The 16,843-nt window shown below is 40.4% G+C and overlaps 1 protein-coding gene across 5 annotated transcripts in view; it reads right to left on the reverse strand.

The window, feature by feature from the left end:
- The window catches only part of npas2 (neuronal PAS domain protein 2), a 68,577-nt gene that overhangs the window by 18,619 nt on the left and 33,115 nt on the right, over window positions 1–16,843 (reverse strand). For all 5 annotated transcript variants that reach the window (XM_061248516.1, XM_061248517.1, XM_061248518.1 and 2 more), the window contains 7 exons: window positions 8,318–8,518; window positions 6,689–6,745; window positions 6,058–6,212; window positions 5,502–5,593; window positions 4,761–4,850; window positions 3,854–3,974; window positions 837–950 (listed from right to left, as the gene is read on the reverse strand). In XM_061248516.1, the coding sequence (XP_061104500.1) occupies window positions 837–950; window positions 3,854–3,974; window positions 4,761–4,850; window positions 5,502–5,593; window positions 6,058–6,212; window positions 6,689–6,745; window positions 8,318–8,373 (685 nt within the window). In that variant the 5' untranslated portion in view covers window positions 8,374–8,518. The remainder of the gene's footprint in view (window positions 1–836; window positions 951–3,853; window positions 3,975–4,760; window positions 4,851–5,501; window positions 5,594–6,057; window positions 6,213–6,688; window positions 6,746–8,317; window positions 8,519–16,843) is intronic.

Consider the following 16,843-nt stretch of genomic DNA (forward strand, 5'->3'; position numbering starts at 1 on the left):
CTTTACAATTACTTACATTTTTTTCAACCAAACATTCATGTCTAGAGCAACTTACACAGCTAGCATTTCACAGACAGTTTCAGAAAGTAAAAGTCCAATATTATATCTGGTATTTTTTGGATTTGCTAATTAGCATAATTCTTCAAAATAAAGCCACACATCCTCTGATGAGAAGCGACAATGACATCACCCCCAGACCAATGAGAGGTGAGGTTTTGTGTCCAGCTAAACTCAGTATTCCTGCTTTGTAAATGACCAACCAGTGACAGTGAAAATTATAATATCTGATGCTTAAATTGTCCCTGAATTCAAATGTTATTCCATAATTCTGTCAAGAAGGAGTCTTTAATAGTTTGTTTTGGTTTGAAATAGGCTACATTTTAGAACACAGGCTCAGAAATAAAGTGACAGTGGAGGTACATTTCTGTTCAAGGATCAAATTTCCCAAATGTATCCTGAAAGTACAGTGAAGCTCCCTTTGGGTACTAATGACTACCGTTTCCATGTACACTTTTTGCAATCTTATTTCTGAGAGTGCACGGTGTGTCAAAAATAGAAAACATGCCCACAAGCTACCGATTGTGTGAGGCGAAAGCGATGTTACGTGATTCCATCAGAGCCTAAAACAGCATTGCTCCAACTGGGAATCAGACTTAAAGCCTGAGAGTCCATATTTTGTATCTCGCCCAAAGACAAAATAACAATACTTGACTTAGTGGGCTTTGTCAGTATTGCTCAACACTACCAGTGACGAAGTTACTAAATTTGGCCACAACAGACACACTGAAAGTGTTCACATTTTAATCTAGAGGCAATAAAAAAAAAACAGAACTTACCATTGTTATGAAACTTGAAATCTCCCACAAATTTGACATATTCATATGTAGCAGGTTCCTTTGGGTCAATGTTTCCTCGGGCTAAATGACAGCAGAACTCAATGTGCGTCTCATCTGAAATGAAAATCAGGTTGGAGCATGAATATTTCATTCTGTTTGGCTATACAGAAAACCTAGACGGCAAGGAAAATTTATGCTGTGAAGGCAGACAATGGTAATACACTGATTATCATTATCGTATCAGTCACTGATACGATACTGAATATTACGATAACAATGAGTATGACCATGATTATGATAACAATCGAGGATGAGGATGATGATGATGATGGCAGTGATTAAGCCCCGGTCTTGTATGCAACCGCATATGTAGGCTACTCTGAGGTGCCAGCCGTGTTTCACAGATAAAAAATAAAAAAACAGGCCAATAATCATTAACATTTCACGTTCTGTTCCTTCCCTTCCCCTGCTGTCGGCTCTGACTGCTTTCTGGCCTCAATTACACAGCAGAAAATCTGGGACACGGATCCCTCCACACGCCGTTTAGACGACACGCTGTCGGTCTGAGTCATCATAAATACTTAACCGCAGCTCCGCATTTCCATCGCATGCGATTTGCATAAATGAGACATAACTTGGCAAAGGTACGGACGCAGGGGACCTGCGAAGGGAAGAAACGGTGTCACTGTGCCATCAGACAGAGACTAATAGTGCGCGGATGCTCCAGTCACGTCCCTTATGGTCGCTCATGACACACAAAATTTTAAGAAATTACATTTTTCTCATCTAGTAATTTTTTCTTCCAACAGGTCAGCTCTGCTGCAGACTTTGCGACAAATGAGTCAGACCAGGTGTACTATTAAAATCTCATTCAGAACATCATAGGAGCTGCAATGATTTCTGATTAGACCTCCATACCAAGATTGTCTCCATTGAACTGACGATTTAAGAGGTGAGATCCCGGAGTGATATTTAATCCAATGAAGGCACAGCAAAAAAAAGTATGACTTATGAGAGGATGGTGCATATTGGCTCTCAATCATAGCAATGGCTTTCTGGGGTCAGTGCTGTAAATGTGTTTAGTGCCCCCGTCGTTATGCGTATCAGTTTGGACTTTGTTGAGTAGCAACTGACTCAAGCTGCCTGGTGCCACTTCCATTCTGACTCCATCTGAACACATTGCTCGCAGGCTGGGAGAAGATGACGCAGCGACAGACTGTGGGTTGGGGGTGTGTGGAGGAAAATACACCCCCTGTTCCCAACAGGTGGAAGTAAGACCTCGAATATGGACCAGCGCAAGAGAGTTTCAGCTGCATACTGATGCTGGTAGGAGGCCAGTTGTAATGCAGGATTAAGGTCACAGTCTACAGCCCTAGATGCTGTTCTGGATTAGTGTTGCAACCATAACAGTGATTAAAATCCTAAACGGCAGCACGGAGACTCTATAATTAGCTGAAAGACTAATAATAGGACCGTATTCTGGGGAAAACCAATAAGCTGTCCTACAATGCACTACGCACTCAGACAGACCAAGTGAGTACCGGTTTTGACAGGCTAATGATTGACCTGTCATTTTGACTGCAAGCCCTCCTTACCATATAGATAGTGTGTGAAGATATGTGACTTTAAATACTCACTACACAGTTTCTGTTACAATAGAATACAATAGAATAGAGCCCATAGGCAAGTACAGAACAACCAGCTACAAACCCAGTATGACATCAGGACAATGACATGAAGCAAATAAATTAAAAGTTTTACACTTTCTAATTACTCATTACATACATTATGTATTATAAATCTATTTATTTTTCTTGGTACAAGCACATCATTTCCGTTAGGGAAAGTGTGTCTGGGTCATTGTTAGGATTAATGTACAATTCATGAACACACAGAATGGAAAGCACCAGCAAATATCAGCATAAGACTGAAGGTCAGCCCTACCTCAGTCTTAATGGTGCAAAAAAAACCCATGATTTCTAGGAAAATGATTGCACAGAAGGACACATCTATTCAAATCCACAGAGCTAGAATAAATCTGAGGAGTGAATTCACTCTTGAATATATTTTTGTATCTCTTCACCCACATACTCTACAAAAAAAACATCATGAACTTAAAAACTACATAAATGAGATCATAGGATAGCATGATGTAATTGAAAAACTGCAACCACAGACTATCATCCCTTTCCCCTTTAGTGTGCCATAAAGCCCCCTTTCCTACCACAGGAACCTTTTCTGAAATTCAAGAAAGATTTACAGAACTCAGGAACTCAACCCTCTTTTCCACCAGTTCCTACGCATAGTTCCTAACCTCATTTTTAATCCCAGCTTGCGGGGGTACTTTCAAACTGTTGGGGTGGAGCTTACAATACTGAACATCGCTAATTGGCCAAACACAATATTAGCAAGAATCGCCAAGCAGACCACATGCACCATTTTTAAATACTGGCAAGAGAAAGCAACAGCTAGAGAGCAAGCAGGTTTGAAATGGGAACAAAAATTCGAGCTAAAATCATGGACCAATTACGAGGTGCATCTGCATAGCATAGACCACTCAGGATTACAAAAAAATGTAAAGACCACAATAACTGTAGTGACTCAGACGGAACAGTAAATGGTTTAATGCAATGGACGCAGTTCTTGGCCACAGACCCTCCTACATTGCATAATCTTCATTGTTCTCAAGGTGCGGTGGAAAAGCAAATACGAACGTGTTGCAGGAACCGTTTCAATGGTCAGTTCCTACCTGCAATTAGTTTCTACAACCTGGTAGAAAAGGGGCTGTACGTTGTTTCTTTAACCTACACAATGAACTATACACCATTTCTAGCTTCTAGTTTTATGGCTCCAGAATACATATGCACTGGAAGATTCTGGGAGACTGAAACCGAGTGTTGAAATGGTGACCTCTTGGAATTGGAATGATAGAATAGAACAGGCTGTCCAATCAGCAGACAATGCTTTGCTAGGGAATGTCCAATAAGCCTCTGAGAAGGAGTTAGGAGGATACTCACTCTTTAGGAAGTCGGCAGTAATGGGGTCGGTCATCAGCATGTGAGACGATAACAGCTTGTAGACATCCCCGTGCTCACGTTCAGGGAGAAAGTTCAAAATATTTTGGTCCACCATATCTGACTGATACAAAAGAAAACAACAAAACAACATTTAAAACAGCAATGACTTGAAGCAACAATCCATCCAACTCATCCAACCTTGCTATAAATACATTGATATGCATAAATATAAATATATTTAAAAAATATATTGTTTTGCAATGACATAGCAAAATTAATACCCATAAAAAAAATCAATGAATCCTAACTATACACTGCAATGGTAATGAAGTTAATGACCTGTATGCATTTTTCTGTACATTTGTCGATACAGGCTTTCACCTGTTTAATTTGAGAAATACTCAATTTCCTTTACATGCCCAAAAAACTATGACAGCCATGTATACATAAAGCGTACCCTTTTAACAAATTAACCAGTATTTTGTTTTAATCAGTTGCTACATAAAAATAGTAATTTCACTTATTTCATTATTCGTTATTATTCCTTCCTGTTGTACTGACAAATTAAATCAAAGACAGATAGAAATGTAACAATTTGTCTTGTCAAATGTCATTTATTTGCTTTAGACTTTTCTTGCTTTGCTATTGCTATAGAATTGTCTTCCCTTGAGGAAACCTCTATGCATTACAGAACATCTGTCATCTCCAGTGTTAAATCGACAGCTTTTCTAGTTCTGTCACACAGATGGCTGAGTTTTGGCTGATGAATGTAGGTATTAATATCTGCGTTAATGCTGAAATGAACAGTAGTCTGCAGTAGTTAGGAGAACAATGGCAGCGTGCACCGGAAACCCATTACAGGTAGTGACTGACCATAGTGACTGCAGTCAGCCAGGCTCCCACTTACCGGCAAATGGCCAATGAGTGAAGAAACGCTATCAGACACATATATTATGTTTCCGTCTGTTGTAAGTGCTATGAGGAAACCATCTAAAGCCTGTGAGAAGAAACACAAAGAGGAAAACACAACATTTGCTTATTGGAGTTCTTAGAACGAAGGCATTCTTGGCCCCTTCAAAAGCAGGACCCATGTCTTCAATGTGACTAGCCAACTTCACCCCATTTCATTATATGTCTTGTCCATAATTCCACAATCTACACACAACAATTAAAAAGTCAAAACACAATTTCAAAGACAGCCGAGGTCCAGTGGCAGCTCCTGAGCTCAAAATCGAGGAAAATGACTGAAAACAGGTCAAGACCAATAATTAGTTTCATTTATTTTCTGCCTCCTCAATTTTGAGCTCAGGAGCTGCCACTGCCTAGGTCTGTTTTTGGGAATTCAGTACATTTCTTACAAATGCCCAGTTACAGTTTGTTGTTTCACTAAGATAAGTGGGAAGCTGTAAAGAAAAAAACAACTTTTCATTTATTTGGTCAATTCTTAAATCTGAAAAATGTTGAATGTGTTCCATAAGGATGAAGAACAGCTTCTAAAATGCCTTTTGTGAAGCGACTTGCTATTCTATCTAATCAGGCATAATTCACATGAATGGTACGTTTCTGCCCACAGCTGAGGAGCGCTGTATGTCCCATATGCAGATCCTATGGTGATGCTGCTTGCATTAGTTCTGGCCCTGAGACTCACCTCCAGCATCAGCTGGGTGAACTCCTCATTGCAGAGGAACGAAGGTTTCCAGTCCTGCTGGATCTCACACAACTCTGTCTGTGCTGAGATTTCTGAAACACAAAGAAAATAAATGATACAGGACCATAAAGGGTTTAGAAGTGCTACAGATTGGTACCAGCGCAGCCTAAGCCTTGATTCCAAGAGGAAACATCGGCACAGTTGCATTTCCTTTTGATTCTAGGGTCCAGAAAAGACTAGACTACACAATGAGCTCTCCTCAATATTTCCACAGCGTGGCACCATTTCCGTTAGCAGAGTCCTTGCGCAAAACCCCCCCAAAATCTACAGAGTGAAATCATCATGTTAAACTCAATCATGGGGGAGCTACTGGACAAAAACAATCTCATGCAACACAAATGATACAGCACTTTCCGTGCTGTTCACCAAAATAAGCCAACTCTCCAAATGTTTTTTTAAGCTGCTAGTTGTTAGGAGCCTATGCAGTGCTTTTATCAGTGGTGAACAGGATTGCCCGCATTCGCTTGGTGTGTCTTTAGGGGCCCCGGGGCCTTACCTCTGTGTTTCTGCAGGAAGTCGATGGTCCTTTGCAATATGGTGGACTTGTCCATCTTGCGGGGATAGCCCTGTCCCTGCAGCATGGTGCACAGCTCCTTAATAAGGACATTGAACTGGTCTCGTCGCTTCTTTTCAGACTTATTACGTGATGCCCTTTTGAGAAGGTGTCAAAAGGAAGTGATGAGAAAAGAGTAGGACAGGCATGGTAATGTAGATGGACCCCACAACCCCGTCCCAAACAACAAGGCTACAGAACAGACAACATTAGACGGCATTATCTAAATATGAGATGTCCATGAGTATGCTTATACCTCGTTTTCATTTAAACAGACTAGTTTCCATCTTCACTGCATTAAGAACCATTATCAAGTGCATAACAGATACATATCTTGTCCTTGCTGACCCTATAAGGATAGAAGCATTTTTTCTTTCCTTTGGACACATTTTACAAATATCCCTTTCGTAACGTTTGCCGGAGTGCTGTCATGAGCTTTCATGTTCTGACAACACCATTCAGGGGTCATTTAGCACCATCAAAGCCAGGACACCTTGGCCAGTACCATTAAGAGTTTGATACTAAAAAAGAAGGACATTTCAGAAAAAGGTGAGGCTCATTTGGTGAAGAATACCTTTTTGCCCTGTCTTTCTCATCTTCATCCAGCAAGTCATCCACACAGCTACTGGTGCTGGCAGAGGGGAAGAAAGCGTTAGTTTTTGCACATCAGTAATGTTATTGGCAGACAAAGAAAATACAGATCAACAGAGAACACATCCCTCTGAAGCCTTTTCATTCCCCAATCAGCAGCTACAGAGATGAACAGGAAGCCCCAGTGACATTTTATACTGTAGTATTCCAATAACATATGGGGGTATGTTTCCCTGGACACTGTAACACTTCATGTATTCCATTTACAGGGACAAGAATCAGAGTCTGGTTGCTATAGAAGCATCTACACAATTTGAGTGAAGTAACTCATGAAGTAACGCTGCATTGTATTGTAAACTAATGTTTATTAAAGTATGGGAGTAGGTGCTTTCCAGATACATTAATATAAAAAAATATCAGCCAATCACTAACCAGTAGTTGAAAACTGTGATAGGCTATCCAGCCAATCGTGACCAGCCCAGCCGATTGCAATCGACTGTGTGACCTGCTACCTTCGTCTGAAACTGTGCATGGTGTATGTGTGGTATGCAACTGCAGATTGTGTACAACAGCTGTTTGTCTAGAAAGGCAGGCACTGCTGTGCTGCAGTTGGATGATATTGTAGACAAGAACTGTATTGTCCTGTAAGGTCTGTAGAATTGTAATGTCTCAGGTGAAGTTAAGTTGCAGAATGCCACTGTATTAACACAGGACCATCTACTTATTTATGTATACATACAAAGTTTATTATTTGTGTCAGAGTAGATAGAAATAGATAGAAATCACAATACTATGCTCTTTCGATTCCCCCAGCACCCCTACTAGAACTGAAGTTTTTCATTATGATTCATCTCTAAACCCTGCTTCCAGCAACTGATTTAGGCCAAGCTGAGTGAGCCTGTCATCAGCTCCCAATGAGACACCTGCATCTGTGTGTATGTGTGTGTGTGTGAGAGTGAGTGTGTGTGAGCGTGTGTGCGTTTGAGTGTGCGCTCCTGTGTGTGCGTGTATGTGTGTGTGCGTTTGTGTGTGTGCGTGTATGTGTGTGTGTGTGTGCATTCGTGTGTGTTCGTGTGTGCATGTGTGTATGTGTGTGTGTGTCTGAGTGTGTGTGCATGTGTGTGTGTGTGTGTGCGTTTGTGTGTGTGTGTGTGAGTGTGTGCATGTGTGTGAGTGTGAGTCTGTGTGCATGTGTGTGTGTGTGTGTGTATGCTTGTGTGTATGTGTGCGTGTGTGCTTGTATGTGTGTCTATGTGTGTGTGTATGTGTGTGTGTGTGTGCGCGTACGTGTGTGTGTGTGAGTGTGTGTGTATGTCTGTCTGTGTGCGTTTGTGTGTGTGTGTGTGAGTGTGTGCGTGTATGTGTGTGTATGTGTGTGTGTGTGCGTGTGCGTGTATGTGTGTGTGTGTGTGTGTGAGCGTGTATGTGTATGTGTGTATGTGTGTGTGTCTGTGTGTGAGCGTGTGTGTGTGTGTGTGTGTGTGTATGTGTATGTGTGTGTGTGTGTATGCGTGTGTGTGTGTGTGTATGTATATGTGTGTGTATGTGTGTGTGTGTGTGTGTGTGTGTGCGTGTGTGTGCATGTGTGTGCGCGTGTGTGTGGGGTACTCACTCCCACTCTGTGCGGCTGGAAGGACAGAGGCTCCCAAACTCCGAAAGGCTGTCCATCCTCACTCCCTCTCCTGAGCAGGCCCTCTGTGAAATCCAGCTTGTCCCATTCGCACGGTCCGCATCCAGGCTCACGCTAGTCCCAAAACTGTATCCTCCGTCCACCTCTTCCAATGGAATCGGCCAAGCAAATCAAGATCGGGATCTGCAAAAGCAATTCATCCACAGTCAGGACAGGGCAGCTTTGTGTGTTAATTTCACCCTGTGCAGCTGGGCATGTTCAGCTGGCGGCCTGTAGGACCTGTCATCTCAAGACTCTTCTTCTAACCAGGTTACCTCCATGCTGATGCAACATGGCCCCACACAGGAAATGCACACCAAGCTATATTTCTGCTGAATATAAAGCACATTTCCTGTGATCAACGACATCAGGGTGCCAAGGGGCAGCACTTTTGGACTTTTTTTTCCTGAAAGTAGACTGTAGAACTGCCTATGTATTATCATGAAAATTCAAAACTTTTTTCTGTTCACTTTTATGTAAAGAATTAAATAAAATCCTCAGCTAATGTTGCAACCTATTGGTAGGGAGGAAGGCCTTGTAAGGTCCTGTCTCTTCTCATAGATTATAGATTATCAGTTCCTGTCAAAACACGTGTGTATACATGCAATACAAGGAATTTCGTTCAGATTATGGAAGGAACTTCCTTTGATTCATTTTGGTGCAGATGCATGCTTGGCCTCAATACCAAGCCTCTGAAGTGCATATTTATATGCCATTTATATTTCATAAGCTTCTTCTGTAGTACAGCTACAAAAAAAACCAGGGACATGAAAGCGGTACATTACATGAAAAAGCCTTAATAGTTAATAACCCTACTTCTAAGAGGGCAGCTGATTATTTCATTTTGAAAAGGAGTCGTTATCAATGCTGAGACGTCCTAATTTCTCCTGAGACCCACAATTCGCAAATCAAGTCATTCTAATGGTCAAAAATCTCAAGAGAACTGATGTTCTTATTCATTGTTTCACCCCTCTGTCACAGGCTGGATTATAGGTCATTCAATGTATGCCTTGTAAATTGCACAGCTATAATAAACTCAGCAAATGCTGCGTGACCTTTAAGCTTGCTCATTTTCGTCAAATGCTTTTAAAAAACGGACGCTCATTCATGAGAAACTACACTTTGAGTATCGAATTGGGGCTTGACTTGATTTTCTCTTTAATGGAAAATGTGGCAATGCTCCCACGGGGAGGATTACCAAGGCAGTCGCTGTATGACACAACAGACATAGTTTTTCTAGCAAATTCCAAGGCAGATATAAAACAATAATGAAAACACAAGACCGCCCAATGACATCACTGATCGGAGGGGAAAAGGATTGGTTGTAACGTAATGTAATTGTTGATACAGATCATGTGGATTGGTTGCTTTGATGATGAAGTAGGAATAAAGGAGTAAAATCATACATGCAGAATCTACTCTGACCTAGAAACATCTTGGAGATAGATATGAAAAAGGGAAGTGAAATCTCCTCTTTTCACATGTCTGCATAACAAAGGGGAGACTGATAATGCCTTTCCACAGCTATGCAGGAAATCGTGAGGAACTGTTTCTGGCTACAAGCAAAACTTCAAATGAATTAAAATGTCTTTTCTTCTGTTACAAAGCTGTGCCAACCTTGGGCTTCAACACTCAGTGGGCACTTTATTAGGTGGACCTGTACAATAGCTTGTTAATGCTAATATTTAATCAGGCATTCATGAGGCCACAACTAAATGCATAAAAGCAGTCAGAATGGGGAAGAAATGTGATCTAAGTGGTTTTCACACACAACAGCCTCTAGAGTTTGCAGAGAATGGTGCGAAATACAAAACATCCAGTGAGCAGGGGTTCTGCAGGCAAAAACACCAAAAAAGAAGGGCCAAAGTGGTCAAAGCTGACAGGAAGGTGACAGTAATGCAAATAACCACACATTACAACAGAAGAGCATCTCTCAACACACAACGTGTCAAGCCTCTTAGTGGCTGGAATACAGCTGCAGGAGGCCAATAAGTCTAAAAGTCTAATAAATACCTAATAAAGTGCTCATTGAGTGCATATACTAACACACTATATCAGCTTACTCAATTTTTAAAAAAGTGTGTGAAAAGGATATGGCCACATGTCAAGGATAGAATAAAGAATGACTTTTACATGTCGTGTTGCAAACTTAGACACAAAGGGGAAAGGTTTAAACACAATAGAGGGCATGAGACTGTCATTTGTTGGTGGGAACTGCATGGTGGGAACTGCATGGTGTGAACAACATTCCAGTGCAGGATACAGGATACAAATGACCAGCAAGAATAGACCAGCCAAAATAATGTAAAAGAAAATATACTGCGTACACACAATACTGTAGGCACACAAGGTCTGCATACACACAATACGTACAGTACATTTATTTTCCTCAGAAAAGTACTGCATTCTCATCCACCTAAAAAATCAATTCTACCCACGGTCTCCACAAAATCAACTGCTTTATAAAACTTTGCCTCAGACTTACGACTGCTGTACTCCACACTTTTTCGACTATTCGACAACTAAAGATAGAACCTTCATCTATTTAGGTCAGTTAATCTTGGTTCCAAGCCTACAGTCACCCAGCTGGGGCATGAGGTACTCGGTGAGACGTGAGACATTCCACCAATTCTCCAGAGTATCACCCAGGTCAAGCCAAAAAAACCACTGCAGCAAGTCAGCCAGCTCCCTCTTAAACGTCTGGAGCCAATCAAACCAACCGATCAAATAAGGACATTGGAATATTTATGTTCCACACTGGAATTCTAGTACCGTGTTTCCAACTAGTTGGCAAAAGAAAAACACAAATACCTTTGCATTTTCCTGTTGAGGAGACAGTGGTTCAAGAGCTGGAGACATTTTGCAGTGTGTAATAATTATGGAGACTACAGAGAGCAACTGTGATGGTTTGGTGGCTGTTTTTTCCATGTGTTACAGACGATGTCTGTCATTCCTATTTCCACTGGGCTGAGACCACAGAGCAGTACTGCATAAACTAAAGGAGAGGTGCACAGACAGTAGCCACCAGAGACAAGAGTTTAAATTGTGTTTCGCATATTCTTTGTTTTAATGAAACACGTGTCGGCAAAAGGGACACTGCAAAGGATAGACAATAACAGCTCCACTACAGTGACCGCATTGCAGGGATTCACATTGCATAGTGACAGAGACAAGCAACAGAACACAAACATTTCAGATGGAGCAAGGATAGAGGTGCCCTCTGTAATAACTGCCACTGGAGTGGGGGCCACAATTTTATAAGTTGCCTGCCATTATTTTCTGTGCACAGAATAAAACACATTAAACTTCATAGAATGAAAAGAGCCTTTGAACATGGCCATTGTTGTGTGATGCAGTGACAAAACGAAGAAAAAAAACCCCTCCATAATGTTTGGGACAAAGACTTATAAGAGATTTATAATGAAAAAAATCACATGTGGTTCAAGTGCACATGAAGTGGCATTTTTTAAATACATTTTGGTTTCACCATGTAGAAATTACAGCAGTGTTTACACATAGTCCCCCAATTTCAGGGCACTATAATGTATGGGACACAGCAATGTTATGTAATTGAAAGTAGTCACATCATCAGTCTGGACATCTTATTTTCAGGTTGAAAATGCGGGGGACTATGTATAAACACTAGTGTAATTTCTAAATTTCTCTATGGTGAAACGAAAATGTATAAAAATTAAAATCTGACAATGTGCACTTTAACTATGTGATTTTGTTATTACAATTCTCTAATTGTGGAGTACAGAGGCAAATAAATAAATTATGGGTCTTTGTTCCAAACATTATGTATGTCTAAATTGAACTTTCCGGATTGTCACCATGGATATTTAAAAACAGAGCAAATCATTTTAATTGGAAACTCAAAATAAGCCAAAATTATCTTGCAAAAACCCAACTAACGTAAAGGGTTAATCTAAAGCAATGGGTTATGAAAAGAACTAAAAATCTAGGTTACAAACACAGGCTTATCCCTATAGTTTTCACATTGCAGTCCTGAGCCAGGGCTATGTCATTAGCTGGCTATAATGATGAGTTTACAGCGGCAGACACAGTTTATTCTAGCCTGGCATGGGTGTGTTCAAAGACGGATTGGGTTTTGTGGATTACCCCTGCAATAGTTCCTCCAAACAAAATTCCAGACAAGCAGATGTAGAAGTAGTGAGGAACACGCCTCTCCTCTGATCAGGGCTAGCTGTTGTACTGTGTGAACTGTGGTGAGGAAAACAGCTGAGAGGTGAGTGGTTTGGACTGCAGATATTTCAGCTGCAGTGCTCTTGTGTGACTGTGAGCGGCACAGAGAAACATCTGGCCAGTTGATTTACAATTGATTTTAAAATGGGGGGGGGGTTAAAACTTCTGAAAACTAGGGAAAAATATAACTGAAATAAGTAGAACTAAGTGAAAAAACTTGTGCCAACTTTCATAAGAATCATAGAGTACCACGCCAAAGTCTGACTGATTTAACTCCAGTGACCTGCTTTGAAAATCAGCCCATGACAGAAATATTTCTAGCTGTCCTATCTCCACTTGCAGGAAGTGCCTTTAGTGTTTAAAAAGAATAGATTTAAAAAATGAAATTATATAAGCTAAAGTCACTTTAAGTATAACTTTCATCTAATTAAGCTTAGACCATGAAAATTGAGAGTTTAATGCACAACCAGAGCCAGCTGTGCCTTCCATGATATAAGAGCACAGCAACACATGTAATCCTGCTGGATGAGGCAACAGACAACTCAAATACAATTAAATTAACAAAATAATAACATTAGTAATAACAGGATCCATTCTTACATCAAGGCCTCAATGACCATCAAAGGAGTGAATTTCCCACCATTGATTTTCTCTGTGGAGTCAACTAAATGTTTGATGAAACTACCAATTTATCAATCTGTAATTAATAAAATAAATGAAAGAATAAGAATAAGATCATGAACATTAAATCAGTCTTAGCCTTGGCTCTACACTTGAAGATACTCAAGCTCTCACCCATTCATCAGTCATTGAGCTCATGAAACTAACACAGTAATAATGAAATTTAGTATTAGAAGGTAGCTTGATTAATGGGTACCTAAAGAGGATATTTGGTTGTGGGCCAAGTAACACACACTTTGACTCAATATTCAGGGTTTTCTAAATACTGATGCATAATCCATCGAAAATGCAGTACATTTTTACCTTTATAGCAAAGAGCCATTATGAAAGTGATATAAATCCTGTCAAGGATGGGTGGCATGGTAATATTGAGTGAAATAACATTTACCATAGACATACTTATCCAACACAACTTACAAAAGTACTTTCAACTGTGACAACCTAGCTTTGCATTAGCACATCAAAACTCTTTGGACAAATAACTGATATTCAAACAATTAGTCTTTTTTTAGGCTGAGAAATAAGAAAAAACAGTCATGCTTTCAAAAATCGAATATTTGGAACATTATTATATAGAAAGAGAGCCCAGTAATTGCAAAGGTCCTGGTAGGCCTAGCAGTCTGTAGATGATCAAAGAATTATCACAATGAGGCTACACTGCAAGATGTAAACAAATAATTAGCTACAAAAACAGGATTTGCTTGTATCAGAGTGATGGCAAGATCCAAGCGTGGAGTCCAAAAGGAACTGCCCAAAATCCAGAGCATCCCTTCTCATCTGTGAAACATGGTGGTGCAGGTGTTATGGTTTTGGCATGTATAGCTCCCACAGATACAGGCTCACTTGTCAAAGCCAAAACTGGAAAATTCTTGACTGGCCAAGTCATTCATCTCAATCCATTTGAACATGTGTTTCATATGCTTAAGAGAAAATGTAAGGCAACTTGCCCCAAAAAAGCAAGCAGGAGCTGAAGATGAATGCATCAAAGACCTGGCCATGCAGCAACAGAGAATATACTCAGCACCTGGTGATGTCTATGGACTACAGACTTCAAGCAGTCATTGCATGCAAAGGGCGAGACAAAGTATAAAACATAACTACTTTGTTTTACATAACATTTACATGTCCCAAACGTTATGGTGCCATGAAAAAAATGCTGCAATCAAACCTGTGTAACCAAAGTGTAAGAAAATGCCCTCAAATGCTTTAACCACATGGGAACATGAGAACACATTTGATGACAAATCTAAAATTGTGGAGCACACAGCTAAATCAAAATAAGTCTTTGTCCCAAACATTATGGAGCTCACTGTATATGGCAATATGGCGCCAAGCTGAGACAGTGGTCTAAGACTCTTGTAACGGCAGCCAAGGAACTTCAACATTTCCACAGATGAAAAATCAAATCCAGTCATTTCCACTCTTTAGAAGACACATTACTGTACATGTCAGTCTTATGCGTTACAAATTCAGCAGTGGTACCATCTATGCGGTTCCCCAGTAACTGCAGGTATTTAAATCAGCAGCCATTTAGGCCTTGAGAACAAGGTGCATGGATACTTTAGCCAATCAACAACTAAAAAGAATCGCGGGGGCTGAAACACACTGAAAAGCAGCAGACACTGTAGTCTCCCAGGACTGGATTCGTAGACCTGTGTGTCACAGTAGTGTCACAACAATGATAAGCAATGAAAGGCCATGGAGAGGGGTGGAAGCACTGTATAAATACAAGGGTGGCAGTTCAGCATAATGCTTAGGGAACTGGGCTTGCAACTCTGAGTTTGTGCATTTCCCCGGTAGGGCACTGCACTTCAGCAAGATACTTCATGTGAATTGAACAGTAAATAGCGTGGCGACATGGCTCAGGCAGTAAGAGCAGTCGTCTGGCAGTTGGAGGGTTGCCGGTCCGATACCCCGCCCGGGCTGTGTCGAAGTGTCCCTGAGCAAGACACCTAACCCCCAAATGTTCCTGACGAGCTGGTCGGTGCCTTGCATGGCAGCCAATCGCCATCGCCGTTGCTGTCGGTGTGTGAGTGTGTGTATGATTGGGTGAATGAGAAGCATCAATTGTACAGCGCTTTGGATAAAGGCGCTATATAAATGCCAACTATTTACCATTTAAATATCCAACTGTATAAATGCATACAAATTAAAGTTGAATTACTCTAGATAAAAGCATCTGCTGCATTTAAATGTCAAAACACCTTTGTTAATTATGAGGTGAAAAATCTCTATGGAGAGATGTTCTCAGCAGCCTTAAACATGACAATGTGTAAAAATGTTTTACAAATACTTTTTCTTTTTTTTACCCTAATTCTCAACTTTTAATCATGTCTTGACAATATAAGCAAACGCTACCCAGTATCTTAGATCAGGAGACTTGTTTTTCCACCGCTTTATGCAGAACAAGTCCCTAGACACAAACTGAGGTGGGGCAGGTATCCAAATTTTACTTAGCAGATCAAAAACCAATTCAATTTTGAGTAGAAATGTGACAAATTGAGTTGTGGCAAAAACTCTCTTGAGGAGAGCAACTGCGACCCACCCCCGTCTGTTCTGGTGAGGATGAGCTGTGTCTTTGCTTTGGAACTCAGCCGACTATTCTACAGCAAAGCCAATGTGACTGTGGGATTTCTGCCATTTCTGGGATTTCTGTATTGTAAAACTATGGTTTCTCTTGAGGCTATAATTTCACTCTCTAGGTAATCTCTTGTGCTGCTGATCTTTGATCTTGTATTTACTAGTTGCTTTCCAAGGGTACCTACTGTAGGCCAGTAAATTCATTGTAAATTAATGTCATAGGATGCCAATACTGGGATGTCTGGTACAAACCAAGGTCTTCAATAAGTTAAGTGAGCTCCAATCATGCTTCCAAATGATAAATCGTGGTTTCAGAGAAGCATGCACTTTGGCTAAATTCAGATCCAGGACAGTAGGTCCCTAGTATTAGTTAGAGAAATCATTCACTGATGTGTAATGTTGTACATCAAATAAATCAAGAGCCAACCAAAATAAGAATAAACCCACCAGCTCAGCAATTATCTTGTTTGATGGCCAACACCACCCAAAAAACAAGCCTTTATGATTTGTCCACACTTCCTCAGTCTATGACACACACACACAAACACAAAAATAGAAAGTAATTATATTTCAAATTTCAAAGCAACTGTGAAACCCATTTCTCACAGGCAAGTCCATGAAAAACCTTTTTTTTCCAGGGAAGACTATAGTTTCAGTAAGCTTACTGAGATTTTTATTTTGCTGAATTTAGCTTGAATCTTTCTAATATCTGAAAAAATAATCAGTATAAAATGAAATATCTTCAAGCTATTATTGTTCTTTGTTCGTTTAAAACCACAAAAATTTACTATTTCTATTTTTTGAGCGGGATGCGTATGTAACATCTGCACCATAGAACAAAATTCACCATATGAATATATTCTAAATTCTGATGTAGCTATGAGACAAGATACTGGCCACTCACTCACTGAGCACTGTATTAGGAACACATGTACACCTATTTATTTATGTGATTATTTAATCAGCCAAACGTGGCAGCAGTGCATTGTATAACAATCATGC

Source organism: Conger conger, chromosome 7 (assembly GCF_963514075.1).
Source record: "Conger conger chromosome 7, fConCon1.1, whole genome shotgun sequence".
Classification (NCBI taxonomy): Eukaryota; Metazoa; Chordata; class Actinopteri; order Anguilliformes; family Congridae; genus Conger; species Conger conger.